This window comes from Aquila chrysaetos, chromosome 3 (assembly GCF_900496995.4).
Source record: "Aquila chrysaetos chrysaetos chromosome 3, bAquChr1.4, whole genome shotgun sequence".
NCBI lineage: Eukaryota > Metazoa > Chordata > Aves > Accipitriformes > Accipitridae > Aquila > Aquila chrysaetos.
The window spans coordinates 50,547,437-50,567,407 of record NC_044006.1 but is presented as its reverse complement, the minus strand read 5'-3'; the positions used below and the strand labels follow the sequence as shown (position 1 = coordinate 50,567,407).

The 19,971-nt window shown below is 40.9% G+C and overlaps 1 protein-coding gene across 6 annotated transcripts; it reads left to right on the top strand.

The window, feature by feature from the left end:
• Positions 1-252: 252 nt before the first annotated feature.
• On the top strand, positions 253-17,615 carry C1GALT1 (core 1 synthase, glycoprotein-N-acetylgalactosamine 3-beta-galactosyltransferase 1). Of its 6 annotated transcripts, none has more exons than XM_030009822.2 (5): positions 253-1,173; positions 1,508-2,051; positions 8,303-8,542; positions 10,237-10,904; positions 13,088-17,615. In XM_030009822.2, exons 1-5 carry the CDS (start codon positions 1,054-1,056, stop codon positions 13,295-13,297), a joined length of 1,782 nt encoding a protein of 593 aa, XP_029865682.1. In that variant the 5' UTR covers positions 253-1,053; the 3' UTR covers positions 13,298-17,615. The 6 variants fall into 6 exon arrangements, with proteins under 6 accessions (XP_029865682.1, XP_029865688.1, XP_029865683.1 ...); XM_030009823.2 differs by lacking the exon at positions 253-1,173 and adding an exon at positions 6,579-6,720 and having other exon boundaries at positions 1,940-2,051; XM_030009828.2 differs by lacking the exon at positions 1,508-2,051 and having other exon boundaries at positions 1,105-1,191.
• The last annotated feature ends 2,356 nt before the right edge of the window (positions 17,616-19,971 follow it).

Sequence of the window (19,971 nt, the reverse complement as noted above, 5' to 3'; positions counted from 1 at the left end):
CTTTAGAGTTCACCAAGCAAAATGAAGTCTTACATTGAACTGAAGCATACGGCATTATCTGTAATATAAGACATTTTGAAAATTTCACTTAATCTATTTCAGAATTTTAAGGCATGCCCTGGACGTGGGCGCACAGAACCCCTATCAAAAACTGGGGGGGGGGAGGGAAATGAGAAGACAGACACCTCAATTTTTTCAGCAGCCTTTACCATTTGCATTGCCTTTGTTATTGTTTATAGTTGAATTTCTTAATGCCAAACATCCAAACCTCCCCCCCTACAATGAGTATGCTCACCTCACATCTGCCCTTCTTTCTATGATGAAACTAGCTCAAGGAGATACCATTCACCAAGTTGCATGTAATTTTTATTTTAAGGGGGCAGCAAACTGTGGGATGGGGCAGGAATGAGAAACTATGACCTGGAGCCACGTGGGATGTGGGACCTTCCTAAACCAGTACAAAAGCCAGCATCTACTGAACGACCAATCGTCCAGAGAAAAAGAACTAAAAATGGAGGACCAAAAGGCACACTCCCGAGGGGGTAATCATTTTGGAGAGAGGAGAGGCAGAAAGCAAACACACAGATCTGCAGCCATGAAGAGGCAAAGCTGTGGTTTGGACTGAACCCCTGGACAGGCTGGAGGAAGGACTTAGAACCATGGGGAGGGAGGAGGTATGGTGAGACATCAACAGCCTTGTGTGCAGTGACCTCCATTTACAGAAACACCAGTGGCCCTCAGCCTGGACCAGTTCTTGTTTGCATGTACCTGCAATCCAGACCTTTTTAAAAAAAAAAACCCACACCTCTACCTCTTAACTGCAGAGCTCCATTAATTACCCACTGTTTGCAAAATGCTATCCTTCGGTTACCTTGTAACATAAAACACCTTTTAAATCTATAATCCCTCTTCATATTTAATAGATTTTTCCTAAGGAAAGATGTCGAGAGAGAAACGTCACAGATGTTAAAAAGGTAGGCAGCGTTAGCAGGAGGAGATAAGGAACGATTTCAGAGGGTTCGGTTACCTAGCAACGTCCCTTGCAGTTGCCTAATGGCATTTTGGAAGTGCAGAGGCTCCAGACCGGCTGAAGTGAAGGGACAGAGGGGTTGGAAAGCAGCGGAGCTCCGCAGCCCGGCCCGAGCACACGACACAGCTGCTTTCAGCCAAGACCAGGGAGACAAGAGCAAGGTAACGCGATAAAAGGGTGGAGGGACAGCCCTGCCCGGGGCATTTCTTTCCTGAACGTGTCTGAAGAGGCAGAGGAGGAGGCACCACCGCCAAAATACCTCACCGCTGGCAAACCTTCAGTGGTCAAGGGGAGGAGACGCTCTTCGCTCTCCCGCCTCCCCCTTGCCCCCGCACGCTCTCCCCTTCCGCCCTGTGCCATCTTTTCACCCGCACACCTCAAAGCCCTGACCAAGCCACCGAGCGCGGCAGGGCGAGCTGGCCCCCGCCCTCACGCTGCAGCTGCAGCTCCGGCCCGGCGCCACCCGCCGTCACCCACCGCCGCCGCCCCGCCGGCGGCCTCCCCACACGGCAGGCGCGGGCTCTACTCGCGGCCTGGCCCGACGACGTGGCCGCGCTCCCGGCGGGCAAGCGGAGGGGCGGAAGAAAGGACGGGTTTCCGTCCCCACGCGAGATTCCCGCGGCGTGGGGGGTGCAGAGCGGCGGGGGAGGCCGCGGTCCTCCCGCGCCCCCCACCGATGGCGGCGGCGGCCGTGCGCGCGCGAGACCGGGGTGGACTGAGCCAGCTGCCACGCGGCGGGGCTCGCCCGGCGGGCAAGGGTTAAATGCGCGTGCTGGGGAAGCCGGGGAAGGCCCCGCCCCCCGGCGCTCGCCACCCAATGAGCTCGGCGGCGGGGCGGGGCGGGGCTGGTCCCCGTCGCCCCTCGGCCCCCCCGCCGGGGTGCGCAGCGCGGGGCAGCGGGATGGTGCCGCCGGCGGCGGCGTGGGGCGGCGGGTCTGGCGGCGGCCTCGCTTGCGCGCGGCCAACGGCTGCCTACGGGCCGCGCGGCTGAGCGCGCGCCGGCCCCCCGCCGGCCGACGAGGTGAGGGGGCGGGCGGGCCGCGGTGGCGAGGGGCGCTGAGGGGGCGGCGGCGGCCGGGCTCCGGGCCCCGGACCGGGCCGTCGTTGGGGGGGGAGGCCGGCGGGCAGGCCTCTGAAGGCAGCGCCCCGTCCGGGGAGGCGATGCGAAGGAAGGTGGGGAAGGTGCCTCCCTGCGGTGACGGGGCGGGAGGAGGCGGTCGGGGCGGCGCGTGTCACCCCGGCGGCGGCGGCGGCGGCGAGAAGGGTGTCCGCAGGAGCCGCGGCTGCGGGGACAGCAGGTGCCTGGCTGCCCGCCTGGGAAGGAGAGGCTCCGAAGGAGGGGTCTCCCTGGAAGGCAGCGAGTCCCTCGGAGCCCCGAGGGAGGGAGCAAGGTGCTTTCTGGAGGGGGGTGTTGCTCGCCGCTCCCCACCCATCTGCCTCCTGCTCCTTGTAACGGGGACTTCCTGGACTGACGTCGCAGTTCCCTTTAGTAAGAACTAGGTTAGTAGAGGTCTAGAAAGCCGTGCTTTGGACATGGTAACTTGTTGCTAAAGGAGGCTGTCAGCTTTTGGAATGAGCAAGGAGATTACCATGATCTTTCTTCCCTCTCACCTGTGCTGTGGATTGTTACGCATCTTGTTTCAATGCTGTTATTGGCAACCTGTACCAAAATACCTTGCTTTTGCTGCCTATGCTTTTGGATAGAACAATCAACCGTTTTTGATGGAAAAAGTTCCTCTCCAAAGAAATGCTTACAACGTCAGCTGGTTTTTTTTAAGAAAACAAAATATTTTTGAAAATGAAAAATATAATCTGTGCTTAGTTGATAGGAAACTGCAGTATTTCACAGTAATCCTTGATGCAGGCAACATTAGCAAATGTACAACTGTTTTGCATATAGCTTCATTTTAAAAGCATATGACTATGTACATATAAAGCTTCTAGAAATAATGGGACTTCGTGAGCAGAAGACCTTTCCTGGGCATTGCGTAGCTAACTATGTTTTCTACATTTTGACTTTAATTGTTCTGATGTGTTGCTTGACTCTTAAGGACATGGTGGTAGAGATCAATTTCATTGCTAATTATGCAGCTCTCAAAGGACATTTACATTTTTGTTTCATGCTGGGGCCTTGGAGCTTCCCCCTCACTTCATAAATAAGGGATACAAGGAGGAGCTAGCTGTGTGTGGGAGCTAGCTGTATTTCTCATAGTTAATTTATCAAATCTTAAAGTGATTATGGAATGATACAGCGTAAAACGTATAGAAATATCTGGAGTTATGTCCCGCATTCTGTAAATTTCAAAATCCCAGATTTGGGGGTTTTTTTTGGTTGTATGTGTTTCCTCTTGAAACAAGTTCAAAAAGTTACATGGTCTGAGTTTGCTTAAAAGTATTAAAGGTCGTTGGGTTGGTTTTTTTGAGGGGTGGGGATGGGGCAAGCTCCAGTATCATATATTCGTATTGCATAGGGATTCCCTAAGTTTGCTTTGGCTTAGGAAGGTGACCTTAACCCTTCTTGGAACAGCTAGCAGAGTGAGAACAGTATTTTAGATTAATGTGTTAAAAGGCTCATCACCAGGACTGCACAGAGGCACAGTGGGGGGGTGGGGACGACCCCATTAATCTCATCAGAGGAAGCAGCCCCTGGTTCTGTCACTGGAGAGCCATTGGCCCCATTGCTCAAGCGTGATACACATCAAGATAAGTCAACAGAAAGGCTCTCTGGAACAGTTTACAAGGTTGAGAGGGTAACTGCCTCCAGAATATGGAACATATTATGGGATGCAGGAGAGGAGCATCTTGTGACTGTACAAAACTTATTGTGGGATGCTTAGGGGAGGGACTAAAGGGAGGGAACAAGGTGATTTGAGGAGGAACAAATACGGGAAAATAGAAGGATAAGGGGATAAAGGGCTGGTCAGTTGTAAACCCAGTGGCTGGTCAGTATGTTTGGCCATGCCCTGCGCCAAATTACTCACAGCCTGTCCCCTTTTCCCATTAAGCTCCATTTCTAACCTTTCCTGAATGAGGGGACTCTGTGCTATGTTCATGTGTACATACTGAGGTCTAAGTGCCAGCAACTGGAGCGGTACTGTATGTTATAGAGACCTCTGTGTCTGGTGTGCCAGCAACTGAAGAAAATGGAGTGAGGGTCTAAATTCCAGCAGCTGGAGTGGAGACCATAAGTCATAGAGGCTTGTGTGTCTGGAGTGCCAGTAACTGGGGAGACCAGAGTGGGTGCATATTGTCCTGGCAAGTATACCAGTGTGTGGTTGCTAGTGAGTATCATGCAGGGCTAGCCAGTGAGTAAGACAAGAGGCTTGGGAGCCAGGTTTTGAGGCAGCTGTAAGTGTGGGACAGGTACTAGTGAGATCAGAGGGTCTTCAGTTTGGCAATGTGAGAGTTCAGGAGGTCCAAGCTGGGTACTGGAGGGACTGTAAGATCTGGGGTTTGGTGTGGAGGCTCATTTGCATGTGTGTCTCTGAGCGAGGCAACTGGAGACAAAAGGATCCAAGGGCCAATTACTGAGTGGTCTGAATGTCTAAGGCCATATCCTGGGGGATCATGGTATGCTTGAGGGGAGCTATGTGTGTGTATTTGGATGAGGAGGTCTGTACCAGCGAATGGAGTGGGGCTCTGGGGAGGCTGAGGATTCAGGGTTGGTTCCTGGATAGGTAAAGTGTCTGAGGCCAGTTACTGGAGGGATCCACATTGTATGTATATTCCTCACTAATGGATTTTTGTCCTGGTCAGCTAGGGAGAGGACCAGCATAAGGCCAGACCATGTTTGTGTTTACATGAACACTGTTTTTAGCTGTGTTGATCTGTATGGTCAGCCATGTGTATATGCATGTTTGCATGTGCAACTATGAGAATACATCCACAGCCTTGTCACTGGCTGGACCTGGGGGCATGGAATTGCAGCAGCTTTGTCTCCATTGGGCTGCCAGCTTCAGCAGCCCCTAAATTACTTTTTCTGTAAGTTCAAAGATCCAGAAATCATTGACACTCAAAACTTAAATTTGGAGCCAAATCTGCAATGACTATTAAGTTGTGATAGAATTTTAAAACATTTCTTGGTCTGGTTGATGTGAATAGGGCTACCTACATGAATATCTAAATAGATATATTTGGTTAAGCTACCATGATAGAGCAGTGGAGCATAATTTAAATTTAAACCTAGGCTTTTCTTGTAGGTGTTTTTTTTCTAAATATTGTCCGATTTTTAAATCAAGAAAGTAAAAATAGAAATGGGAATAGAAATGGGGATCTTTTAGTGACCTGGTAGGTTTTGCACTTACCTTTTTCCTCTCTGTATGTCATAGAATCATAGCATCACAGAATGGGTTGGGTCAGAAGGGACCTTTAAGGATCATCTAGTCCAGCTCCCTGCCATGAGCTGGGGCATCTTTCACTAGGGCAGGTTGCTCAACGCCTCATCCAACCTGACCTTGAATGCCTAAATGTTTTGCATGTCTTGCCCCTGAATAAATCCCTGTATGCAAAAGAATGTTAACGAAGAGTCTGAGTGGGGATGCTTATCATAATAAGAACTGATCTTTTAGACATTTTTGAGTTCTAGTCTAATGCTATAGCATTCAGTTATTTTTGCTGACAAGTTAAAAGACTCCACTTATGTCAAATATCAAGATAATACAAAAAATGAAGATTTCTGTCCTGTTTACTGATGGAGTTCGTAAACACATGGATATGCATGCATGTATATAGTGGTCCAGTTTGTTGATATAAAATTGATAGAACAATAAGCAGATTATTTTAGACTGAAAACTGTAACTAGAGGTATTTCATATCAAACATGAAATACAGCTTCAGCATCTGTCCCTACCTGCTCCCAGAAATCCTCTTTGCTTGCGGAATAGTGCCAGATCAACTTCTGATTTCCAAATATGATGAATGCACTTTTTTCTCTTTTGACATTTCCAATACACTTAAAGTTTTATTTTAAAGAATCTAATTTAACGTAATTCCATAGTTTAATAAGCAGCAGTTATTTTCAAGTGATCTTCTTTATTTCTCTCCAAGCAAGAATAATTTTAACAGCTGTTAGAGCAGATAACTGAAATTTTATGGCAAAGAGACACCTAATATTGAAAAGTGGAACAATGGAGACTTTTTCTTCTAGAAAGTGCTGTAGCTACATTGTGTGCATTCATTGGTGGTTTTTTTTTTTCCCCTTTTAATATGCTGAAGGAAGGCATTGTTTTATTCTGGCCCTCTCCCTTTGTGTATTGCAAATTTTGAGGGGACTTTGTGCTGATAGATGGGGAAAGTGAAAATAAAAAAATAATTTTATTACAGTGGATACTTTTCAGTGTCATAGGATGCTTGTGTGTATAGGCTTTTCCTTTAAATGTTTTGGGGTTTTGGCGGTTTTTGGGGGTGGTTTTGGAAGGCACGTGGTCTAAGTCCTCATGTTTTCTTCCCAAGTTAGTGGTATATAAGACAATAGAAATAAAGCTGGAAACCAAGTAATTTTTTCAAGGCCTGGGTCACAAATGGTAATACAGAAATTTTATACTTTAAGATGTGATGTCTAAAGGCAATCGTTAGTCTCCGCCAAGATGTAATTCTGAATTGAGGGAAGACAACATATGATTAAAAAATTGCATAATGTGCTTTTTCACATTAAAGAACTACAGCTCCTTATCAACCACAGTTATAACTATGTGAGTTTGATACAACCTTTAAGTTTCTTGATTTTTTTATTTTGTGCTTCAAGTTGTGTTTCCAGTTTTCTTTCCTTCTTCTAGCAGTGTGGAAAGAGAAGCATATCACATGTTAGAGCTCCTTCACTCTCAAATGATCTAGATCTGCATGTGTACAGTAAATCTGATGAGTTTTGAAAGTGTCAACCTAACGATGTGCACACCTGCTTTCTGTCCTCTGCTTTCTGTTGAGGAGAGTGCTCAGACAGACAGAAAGCTGGTATTTGGAGTGTGTAGCTACATGAATCACTTTGCAGCATGCTTGGGGACAGTCTTTTTCCAATAGACTCTGCATAGCCAATGAGAGAAGTCGGTGCAGGCTAAATGAGTTGTTTTGGTGGCTGCAGCTCTTCTCTGATTGATGGTTTTCATCAATGCTCTGTACATTCCACAATTTTCTTTTTTTGACTCCCTAACTAACTAAATTGGGTTCTGCCCATTGACGTTAAGAATGATCCTAATGGAGGGAACATCATCAACTTGTTTGTAAGGCTCTGGCTTGAATCCAGTATATATTTAACAGTCAATGTTTTTGTAGTTTAGTAATGAATTATTAGAAAATATCTCAACCCTTTGCAAAGATGAAAAGGCCTCAGGCCTCAACAGCCTGAAATTGGTTTGCAAGTGTTTAATATATTAAAATTCACACTTGTTTCAGATGTATAAAGCTCAATTTATGCAGGCGTAGATGCTGATTTTGTTTAATTTTACAAAAATGGTCAGCTGTGTCCCTTAGTTTTTGAGGAGCAAGGGTGTGGCTGAAGTGAAGGTTTTTATTATTACTGGAATACAAGGTTTTTGATGTGTAGAAGAGGCCTTGAGAGTGTTGTGTTCTCTTTTTCCTCCAAATGCCTTTTAAAAATGGGTATTTCTATATGAAAATTCAGATGTTGTCTTACTCTTTCTTCTGAAAGTCTATCCTTAGTACTTCCTAAAAGTGGAAGGAAAACTGCCCTACTTTGAAAGTAGATGTGCATTATAACTCTTCAAAATCTGCTTGTGTTTGACATCTGTTAAAGAATTCCTGTAATATACTTACTCCTGGAGTTTAAGTACATCTCATGACCATATTGTATCTTGACCTGTAGATTAGCTTTGATAATCATCTTTTAGCTTTGTAAAAGACTTAGGTATTATGTTTTAAAGTGCAGATTTCTTAGGATGAAGAGAATAAAGAAGTGAACATATTAGAATTTTATAATTAAGATATTGCACTTTAAATATATACATTATTGTATAAATATAATGAATGGTTTTTGTATGTACAGTCACTATTATGATTTATGACTCTTTATAATTTTAAGCTAAAGAATATATGATAGGCCTTTTGCACTAAATTTATCAATGCTTGTATAATTTTATATGAATATTTGCATTGCTCTTGTACTTAAATTTCCATGCAAGCCCAGGGGAGCTGAATCTGAGCTAGAATTGAGATACCTACTTCCAGAAACTTAGTCCTTGATTTCTTCCTGTAGTTTTAGATTTGATTTCTGTGTTAAGTGGCTTTAAGCTTAATGTATTTTTCATTTGGCTTTGACAGTGTACTACCTTCAGGAGATGGCCTCTTCTAAGTCTTTGATGAACCTTCTAACCTTCACTTTTGGATCAGCAATAGGATTTTTCATATGCTATCTTCTGTTTAGCATTATACTAGAAGAAGAGGTTAAGATCCAGCCTCATATCCTTCACAATGATCCACATGGTCAACACTCAGCAGATAGCGATAACAATCAGCTGCAAGGACAAATGAATTTCAATGCAGACTCTGGACAGCATAAAGGTATTTTGTTACACCTGACTAATTATATAATATGCTCCCTTTTCATGCATTGCAAAATGTTGCTTTCTTCACTGCCTAGAATTTGTATGAATCCTTTTCTTTCACTTTCCCCGTGTTCAGATGACATCTAACTTTGTTCTCCTGAGGTCTGCTGAATGGTGGTTTTCTTTGTTTACATTTTTATTACAGTAGTGATTTTTTTCCTTAGAGCCCAACTGTTTGTCCAACTTCTGTATCAAGATTTGTTTGGAGCAGGAACTTCTCAAATGAACTATTGACATCAAATGGTGGTTTTGCTAAGCAGATAGATTTGCTAGCATTGTAGATGTGGCTTAATTGCTTTTTAGCTTTAAGAACCTAATTTTGGACCACTTCTAACTTTTGATCTAGCCTCTTAGATAAAGCTAAAAAAAAAAAAACCCCTCACTTTTTGACATGATTAGTAAAACTTGGAATTGGGGCGGGGCGGGGTGGGGGCAGAGGAAGTCACTGTGGGCATTGTTTGCCTAGCTGATTATGCAGCAGTCCAAACACAGACTGCTGCTGCAGTCAAAAACAGAGACATTCTGTTGCACTCTGATTTCTGCGCCCCCCCACCCCAAAGAAGGTACGCCCTTCTAATATTTCAGGCGTACATTTACATCTCATTAAATGAGTTCATTCTAAATCCTAAATACAGATAACTGTCCGAGTTTGGGACAGTTTGGATGAGGAAAAAATGCACTATAATGCTTTTGCTGAAGATGATGTTAATAAGTAACTTGCTATTTAAATGTATTTAAACTGCAAACTTTGCAAGACAAGTTTGTGAGGGTTTCACATGTAGTTGTAGGACGCCGTTACAAAGAAACCTGATCTGTCATTGCATAAAGCCTAAGCAGGAATACTTCAGGACCATTATGCAGATCTGGCTCTCTGGAATATTCTTCTACGTGAGTTAAAATCGCTCTGTATGCATCAAGTGAAAACGTTTCTTTGAGGGAAATGAATACTTTGGCACCTTGGAAAACATTATATTACACACCTCGGATAACTGTGTCTATTCTGTTCGATTGTCTGCAAATAAAAACATTTTAGCACAACAATAATACTAGTTTCATAGTATCCTAACTTATTTAATCTGATTTTTTACAAATAAGATTTAACTTGATTTGGTGATAAATTCTTTCTTTCTGGCTTACCATCTGCTTTTTCCTTCAAAAATATGTTGCTGTTTTAGAAATTTTTATTAGGTTTTGTTAGTTAACATGAATATATATAACAGAGCCTATTAGCTTTTTGACCTTTCTGTGTTGTAATCATTGTGTTCATTGTGAATGGCAAAAATGTTCAACTTTTTAATTTTCAGTAGTCCTCCAACACCATAAAGAGGTTGCCTACAAACAGTTTTTATGTACAAATCAAGGTTTTCTAAAGCCATGCTTCCCTGAACAGATACCCATTTTGATATGGCTCTTCTCCTTTATCCTATGAAGCTGAAGTAGCTTTAAGAATTTTAGTAGCTTCATTTTGGGAGTCTTGTTTGTTTTCTTCCTAAATCTAACATAAGTTTCATTAACTGGTACATTTGGAAGCAAACGCCTCTTCTCTCTCTGCATGTCTTTTCTGATTTGGAAACAGAATGTCTGGGGGGAGGTTGCTCTTTGTTTTGCAATCAAGTCTAATATAATTTTGGAACTCTCCTCTTTTTTTAGATGAGAATAAAAATATTGCAGAGGGACTGTATCAGAAGGTGAAAATACTGTGTTGGGTCATGACTGGACCTCAAAATCTAGAAAAGAAAGCCAAGCATGTTAAGGCCACTTGGGCCCAGCGCTGTAATAAAATACTTTTTATGAGCTCTGAGGAAAATAAAGACTTCCCAACTGTGGGCCTGGAAACCAAAGAAGGCAGGGACCAACTGTACTGGAAGACTATTAAAGCTTTTCAGTATGTATATGACCATTATTTTGATGATGCTGATTGGTTTATGAAAGCAGATGATGATACATATGTTATATTGGACAATTTGAGATGGCTTCTTTCAAAATACAGTCCTGAACAACCAATATACTTTGGAAGAAGGTTTAAGCCTTATGTGAAACAGGGCTACATGAGTGGAGGAGCAGGATATGTTCTGAGCAAAGAAGCTCTGAAGAGATTTGTTGCTGCATTTAAAACGAACAAATGCTCTCACAGTTCCTCTATTGAAGACCTAGCACTAGGAAAATGCATGGAGATCATTAATGTGGAAGCAGGAGATTCTAGGGATACAAGTGGTAGAGAAACCTTTCATCCCTTCGTTCCAGAACATCACTTAATCAGAGGATACCTACCAAAAACATTCTGGTACTGGAATTATAATTATTATCCTGCTGTAGAGGTAAGTCCTTAGGAACCTGGTATCTATTTTATGAACTACATCTTATGATGTGTATGAATGTGTATGATGTGTGAATTAGCAGTTTAATAGCAGCTCAGTATATTTTAGAAAAGAAAATTTTGTTGTGATATCCTGTGATACACCTGTGTGTAGATGTGTTAAATACACTAGTCAACTAAAAGTTGATGCTAAGAACTTAACGTTCCAGAAGAACTAGTGAATCTTAAATTATTACTGCTGTTTTGCTATGTTCCGTGGATAGCAAAAAGCTATGAACCCTTTTTGACATGTTTGTCTAGTGTCACCACTGCTGCCTTCCTTGCAAAATTATTGTTCTGTTTTGTTCCCTCATATCTCATACACAGCGTCCCTAGCTTCTCCTCCAGCCACCCAGGTACCAGTGTGCAGTGACATTGAGACCACTGTGGTTCCTTCCAAGGTGTGTGTGCTCACTGTGCAGAGCCGGGTCAAACTATGGCTTAGTTACGTTAAAGCCTGCTGAAAGGGAAGGTGGCACCGGTACACCTTTATTTTCTACCCAACAGCAAACTTTGCATAAAACCTGTAGAAATAGAACTAATTTTGAGACTTGCTCATGATTGTAATTGGTTAACATTGTCTAAGACATTCCCAAGTTACTGGAGGGGCTGGTGGGTAATGGTATGAGTCACTGTACTGCCTGCTAGTCTTTTTTCCTTCAAATGGAGATGTGCTGCAATATACTTCTCTTATCACTCATAACTGTGTGCAGTGTCACCTGACTTGAACACTGGTAGCTGCCGGGCCCACACTCTTTTATTGAAGGTTGTTAAAATGTACGTGTAAATGAATTCCATTGAAAAGATTATAGAAGAATGAACGTTGCCTGGAAGTGAAATACAAGCCTGACCCACACAAGGAAATATGATTAGATTTCCTTGTGTAGTTGTATTGGACTCTTGTCTCCCTTCTGTAGAAGTGGAGGCAAGCATGAGAGCTGACAAAGCTTCTTTTAAAAAAATTCTTTTGTTGTAGCAACAAAAATAGTGTTTACAAGCTGAAACATTCTTACTTTAAGAACTTCAGATTGTCCTTTGTGTTCCACATCTGAAATCTCCAGCTTAAAAAAAAAAGGGGGGGTAGCAGGCACTACTTGAAATTAAAGCGACCTGAAGGCATTCTGCATTGTAAATTTCAATGATCATATAATCTGTGATGTGGCTTCTTTTTTAGGATTATAATCTCACTTTTAAAGGTATTATTTTTCAGCAAGCTTTGAGATCAGTATAAGTGGCCAAAATCAAGGATAGGGTGTGGGATTTTTTACACAGTAAAGCTGGAAAAGAAAAAAAAGTCTAGTTCTTCAGTAGATTCTTTTCATTGTAAAGCATCTATTTTTAGACTTGTATTCAGCAGCTAGAGCATTTCTGTAGCTTAAAACAGCTACGTTACTGTATTTAGTGTGTCAGGATGCAGCAGCTTTAGCTATGGTTGCAGTTCAAGGGTGGCTGAGCTGTGGACAATTACATCTGTAACTGATGCAGTGGTGGTGGGGATCCATCATGGAAATAGCATATTTGATCCTGTCGTATCATATTTGTGTTTGGATAGAGGCTACTTCATCTGGTATCAAACCCAAGCTATGTTGATCAAACTTAGTAAGTATTGAAAGAATAACAACTATATAACAATTGTTCTCTTCAATGTCTTTAAATATTTAATCTTAGTTCCAATTAGAGTTGGAATATTAGCAGCTCTGCAGTCAAATCTGATGAAAAAAACGCCACAAAACTATATTCCAGAAAAGCATTCTCAAAGCTGAATTTGAGCTAGAAGATACAAGTTGTAACAAATGTGTTAACAATGATCTTTCAGCTCTTAATAACGTCAATGAAATTAATAAACTTAAAAAAAAAATTCCAATATTATTTGTTACAACTTTCTATATGTAGGAAGTTAGATACTGGCAATTTTGCCAAACTGTATAATGTGCGAACACATACAGGTGCATGCGCGCACACGTTTGGCGCTTATACTCTGATACATTTTGCTTGCCTAGCATTATGTTTTGAAGTATGTGTATGAAAGATGATAGTGAATTTCTTACCATAAAGTCAAGTATGTGTTTGAATTCTTCCTGGATCTTTAATCCAGGGCATCCTTTGCAATTCTTGCTGATTATTTTGACTTGTTTTGTCTTTTAGGGTCCTGGATGCTGCTCCGATCTAGCAGTTTCATTCCACTACGTTGATTCCGTGACTATGTATCATTTGGAATATTTGATTTATCATCTCCGTCCATATGGGTATTTGTATCGGTACAATCCTGATTTGGCAAAAAATCCAGAAGAGCAGAGCAAAGATGAAGCACTGGAGGATAATCAAAAGCTAAAGCAAAAAATTATTGAGAATTAATTGGACTTGGAAGAAAACAAAAAGAAGCCAGTACGATGAATAAGAGTCTCCTCAAACTCCTGCATGAAGCTTGTGGACTAAAATTACTCATGGCAATTCTTATTTCAAAAATCATGTTGGCAGTACTTCCTGTCACTGTCTGTGTACAGTAGAGTCCGGTGCTGGCTCTGACTGGGATAGTGTGACCTTGCAGCCCTGCTCATGAAGATTTGAGGCGCTAAAGCTGTGAAATAGGAGGTTGTTCTGGTACACTAATATCTGGAAGAATTTGTATAAAAACCATAGTGGATGGGTTCAAAGATAATCATACAGTATTTCTGTTCCTTTTTCTGTTCTCCTCTGTTTCCTTCCAGATGTTCTGTTAGGTCAGTTCTAATATTCGAAATTGGATGCTGTACAGTCAAATACTTCACAATCGTTTTCTCTAGTATTTTCAATATCTTGAAGTTACTTTGTGTACCTTGCCCTATAAGGAAGGGAGAGGTACGGAAATAGTCTCAAGTCTGCTTTGCCTTAACGACAGGCTGGTTAATATGAATAGGCAGAGATCCACCCAAAAGATTAACCTAAATTGTTTCAGAAATGGAATTCACTGCTATGAATTATTTTTTAAATTTTTAAGTCTCTGTTGTACAAAACAATATGAAGTTAGATCAACTGTTTTAGGGAGAAACCCAGAAATAGTTACGACTTTTTAGATTGCTGAGGTGATGCAAGCTGCTTACATATTTGCCTGTGGGGTTTTTTGTTTTTTTTTTTTTTATATTAACTTATCCTATTGGTTGAATGAATATAAAAATTCATCTCAGAATTTCTCAGCATAAGGTAAGGTAGATGCTTTTTGAAATAGAAGTCTCTCTTCAATCACTCCTTCCATGTAAACCAGAAAGAATAGTATCTTAGCAAAGTTACAATGGCATTATAACAACTTGGTTTCAGCCAGTATTATAATTAGTTTGTTTCCATTTAATTTTCACATCACTATACTTTGAGATTGTGGAGTTACCTTATTCATTAAAATTTTACAGATACAAGTCCTGTTTTAAAACTGCAGCAAAGCCAATTTGAATGCTTCCCTACGCATCTAGTTTATTTGTCTGAAGTACTTAATTTCACTTTCCTGAACATTTTTTTTTTCTTCCATTTTAAAAAATTTCTTCTGTACCTGCTTCTTGTTGCCTTTTCCAGAACAAAGTGTTAAATGATCCTTATTTCACTCTTTTTGAAGCTGAAGTATATAGTTATTCAGCTAAGCCAGCCTGAATGCAAGAATCTTTCAAAGTGCATTAACTTTCTCCACTACTTTATGAGTATCTCTGCCTCTTAACTGAAAACACTTTCTTTGTGTGGGACAAAATATGTGTTTTAATTACTGAAAAAATTTCAGAGGCCAAGCCTATGTTTTATATAGTTAATGTAAAACTTTCTGGTTTTCTCTTTTTCAAATTGAGTGACTAGCAGTATGGGGGATGGGGTTAAGCTTGACATGTAGTGTGTCTTTATTCTACACTTGAACAAAAGTTTCTTCATCTTTTTATCACTTTTCACCTTCATCATATTGATGAATTTGGACATAACCTAACTGCCTCCAGTCACTGTTCTGGAAAGGGCACATACTGGTAGCAGACAGCCTTATTTACTACTGCTGTCCTTCAGGATGTTCCTGGAAGAGGATGTTACCATAAAGTACTGGATTTTTTTTTTTTTTTTTCCAAAGATAGTTCTTGCACATATTTGGTTTCTATCTGTTGTGCAACAGTAAAGAGTCATGACTTCCTTTCTGACCATTGCTCTGCAGCATGATGGCAATTACTGAAATATCTCATGGAGTTGAAGTATTACATGCATCTTCTCTCCCTGGATATAGGCTGGGTTCATGTATCAAGTATTGGTTGAATGAATAGTTCCTACAGGGTTAAATCTGTTGGTCTTTTATGAGCAAGACTGCCTCTGAAGTACTGAAAGGGACATGAGCTTTATTTTATGTTAATTGACTTAAGTAGAAAATTCTAACTGCATTTGTTTAAAAAAGGAAAGTCTCCAGTTTGCTCTAGTCAGAGGGATGCTTGTCCTGAAGAGACTGAATGGTACCATGCTGAGAGGTGCTTCCTTCTGCGAGCTAAATGTTTATCCCACGTGCAGCACAAACCAGTAATATCGTGAAATCCATATGGGATTGATGACTCCAGTGGCATTGTTCGAACATGCAATTAAAATTTTCTGGAATACTTAAGGAAGTTATAAAATTAAATCAAGATTCCAACTGAATCTCTTTGTAAATTCAGCCCATGTAGAAGTTCTACTGAACTACTGTACTGTTCTTTTATTACTGCTTTTTTCCTCAGTTCATCCATGGGGATTTAAAGATTGCAGAACTAATCTTGCCTATTTTCTGCAGATTTGAGTCCTGTGTTTGCCCTGTGAAGTAACATAATTTCCTCTTCATGTTCCTTAACTATTCTGACTATCCTGTCTTTGGGTTTTCAGTTTCATTGTGCATAAGTCTCAGGTGGACAAGAGGAAGCAGTTGGTGTTATGTTTGAGCTCCACACAGGTTGGTTGCTGAGGTGGCAAGTCAAACCAGCCACTGCTCAATGGTGAAGCCTTTTCTCAGCAGCAGTTCTAATTCTTGTCTGCTGCCCAACTGGAGCTTGTGGGTTTAGTAGAACAGGGCAGGAGTGTCCCTTTCCACAAAACATGCAGGATCTTAGAGGGAATGGAGAAACAAAGGAACAAGTTCCATTTCTTGAGGGAATAAGGCTAAGAACATACTACCTTGTAATAAATAGGTGGCCTGTCTGGAGAAATAAGAGTAGCCTTGTCTTCAAATGTCCATTCTTGCTTTGTTTTAAAGTGTCCTTGCGCTTAGGCCTCTGAATCTATTTCTTTTGCATAAAAGCACTGCAAAGAATTCTTTTTTCCTTCCAGACAAGCTAGTAAAGTATTGTTTTTACATTCTGTGATTATAACAGAGGACTGTTCTCCGTTGAATTGTATTGCCATAGCAATGAGCTGATACCTCTGAAATAATTGGTTTGTGTCTCGCTACCTTCAAAAGCTTCAGTAGACAAGGTTGGAATGTGAACAGTTAGTATAATTTTCATGTACAATATCACAGTACTATTAGTAGTTTGTTATTTCACTCTCAGGTCTTTGTGCTTTGAGAAAGTGTTTATTGAGTTTGAGTATTTCTGTAGCCCAAGGAGGCTACTGTATTTCAGGTGGATAGACCTTTCTGAAGCACAGCAACATAGGCTCTCTTAGGCTATACCGATTATGGCTCTGTGGTTTTGTTGTTTTGTTTCTAGAAGAGGTTTCTTAGTTTTACAAAACCTAAAAGCTTCCATTGGCACTGTAGTGATTTAAATGACCCATATAAAAATTTTTGAACTAGTTTTCTTGAACTTACTAGGCGGCAGTTGTTTGCACTTGGATGTGGGAATGTCACTTAGTGTAACATTTTAAGCTTGTGTTAAGTGGTTTTTTTAGTTCAGAAAGAATGAGAATGCCAAGAAGTTATCTTCTGATTACTGTTCTTAATCAGAGGGTAGTATTAATCTTTGTTTGCAGAAAAAGACCGATTTTAATTTCTTTCACTCCCAGTTCATTTTTGCAGTCTATATTGGTCTTATTTAAGAGGTTAAATGCTGGTGACGTTAGCACCATGTCTCATTTTGCAGAAGCTTTTTTCCCAGTACCTTTTGCCTTTAAGGACACTTTCTTTGTTTTCCTTTGGTGGGGGTATATATTGAAAATCACTGTCTCTTCACATGTTGCCATTTGTTCTGTTAGGCTTCCAGAAGTATAAATTTTAGTGAGTAGCTGATAGACCTCTTATAAACAGTTTGCTATCTGAGCAGGGTGTTTTATCTTTGTACGACAGAAAAGCACGGGTTATTTCTCTGATGTGCCTGCTACTGATGTTGATAGTGCACACACAGATGAAAATAGATCCCTCAATGCAGGACCACTTGGAAAGGCAATATTGTCTTTTTTCTGTCAAAAAAAGCTTCTGTGGAACTCCAAAAGTGTAATTTGCTTTGTTTTACCATGTTGTATTTAAAATACTTCACAAATGTTATTAATGCTCTAAAAGAATTGAATATTGCTGCTGGACAGTATGCTCCACTTAAAACCTGTGAATGTTTCACTTTGCAGTTGTAGGTAGTTGTGTCCCTAATGGCAGATATAAGTTGGTGACTTGTCTGGAATGATCACCATAAGGATTTGTTTCTTAAATACCTTCTTTGAAGTGCCTTTGACCAATTTTTAGCATCAAAATTAAGTTGAGAATTGAATAAATAAAATAAGTTATCTCCTACACAGTTCATGTCTGTCTTCATTTACCTCTCCTGTATGCTAGTAGTGTAGCATAGCAGCAGAATTTAGCCTAATAAGAACGTTCTTATGTTTTTTTCTTGGGTGGGTACAGGAAAGTCAAAAAGCTTCTCACACTTGCTGTGTTTTCTGTTGTTATATTGATGCTATTAACAAATAGCAAGCTACCTTGAAAACAAAGATGGTATTTTCTTACCATATAAAATTAATCATAACTGCTAGTACTAGATCCACACAAGCAGGCTGTTTTTTCTTCCTTGTGCTGATTTTTCAGTGTCTCCACGTTGTTACAGAGTCCTGAGTGAACTGATGATAGTTGATACCTCAACGATAGAGCAAAACTTTTCAAAATTAACTGCCTTTTTTAAAAAGGATTTATTTTTTCAGTGAACCTCTTACTTTTGCAAAAAAACCTGTTAAGATTTAAATCTTGTGCCTTCTAACTTAGCTTTCTGCTATTAATGCAGAATAATATTCAGCAGTAAAGAACATTCCACTTGAGGTGTCTTTACGTACGAAATGTTGGTTGTTGGACATGGTAGGTGCAAGCACGGTACAGCTGTGTTTCATTACCTTAAGTACTGTGATAGACCCTGCTAGGACTATTAACTTGTATTAATTAATTATTTCATTTCAAAGTGCAGTAAGTGTGTGACAACCAATTTAACTGTGCTCAAAAGCTAGAATATTATAGCTAAGAAACAACAGCCAATTGAACAGACAATAAAAGCTCCTCTCTGATGTTTCAGGCATAGGTTATGCTTTTATGTGACGCTACTAAAACTTTCAACTGTCAGGATCAAACTAGATCCACCAAATTGCAGGGCGATGCAAGTACTGGAGCAGAACAAAAACTACAGCTACTACTCTGGAGAAAAACTGTTTCCTAAGTGTGGGTTAGCTTTGCTTGCTTTTTTTAAAATATGTAACAGACTCAGCATATTTGGTTACCAGAAGTTGCAGACAGAAGTGAAATACCTTTAAATGAAGGTGAGCTCTTGTAACCTATTCACTTACAGAAAGCTTCATTCATTGGCTCAAGGGAATTTTCCTAGAGTTCTTCTCTGTGCACTAGTGAGAACTAAAAAGAAATTTAAGTAAATATCTTATGCCCAGGGGCTGCTAAGTTTGTTCTAAGCTGCGAGGAAGATAAGCCTGTGTATTGCTTGTTCCATCTCTCGCTGCAAAATGTTTAGCAGTCTTTCCTCCTTTTTGACAATGTTTCACCTTAATGAGGCCCTTCTGTGGGTTCCAGAAGTTTGGTAGTCAGGGCCTTATTCCTCACATAGTTGTCAGAGAAAGTGAGAAAATCAGAGCCCTGCAGTGAACATTTTCATTGTTCTACATGTTGAGTAATTTAACATAGACTTGGGAAAACAGCTGGATCATGGGATCTTACTTCTAGGTGTTAGGGTGGTATTTGGCATTTATAAATTAAAAGTGGTTATTTAACTCAGAAATGTAGCCTGAGCTCTCCATTTTTTCAGCTTTCTAATGTATATTCCTGCAAGACTGCTTGAAAGGCCAATAAAAATAAATTGTAGAGATGTTCTCAACACTGGTTAGTCAAAAAAAACGTGGCAGGAAGACTACTTCTAAGTACACTTTTGTTAACACTGGAATTTGGATCTTATGTGGTTTTGAGGTTTTACCCACACACTTGCCTTTCAACTCTTTTCTCCAGGCTTCCTCAGCCCCCTGTTCCACTGTGTGTAACACTCCTCTTCTGTGGTGAAAGTACGAGCCATAAAGTACAGTCCCTTCTTTCCTTCCTCCCCCCAAAATGCTTTGCTGTAAGCTTTGTTTTATTTAGGGAGGGTGAAGCCTGGGGTGCTGGCATCTGCACTGGTACTGACCAAAACGCCATACCCCAGTGTCCCAGTTCTGCTTGGGGCTTCTCTTATGTGTTAGACAGCTCTGGGGATGAGAAAGTGTCAATTCTTTTGCATATTCAAGGTGTGACCTTCTTTGGAGGTGTGATTTATCTTTGAAACAGATTCCCTTCCCCCCCCCCCCCCCTTTTTTTCCCCTTCCTTTTCCTGTCAATAGTTTCACCTTCTGCTCTGCAAAGTGCTTTTTGAGGAGTACGTGATACCAGATGGATCGCTGTCATTTTTACGCTCCGAAGTGGCTGCGGCTCGCTTCAGGTCTGCATGTGAAATAGCACGGTGCCTTCAGTAAAGTTACTAACTTACAACATGTTTTAAAATCAGCCTAAATGAGTCACTACCAAAGCAGGAGTTGGAACCATGTTTTATCACTTGATGATTAAAATACTCCTCAGTTTGGTAGGATGGACAGGTGGACTGGCTCCAAACTCTAGCAGCCAGTTGTGC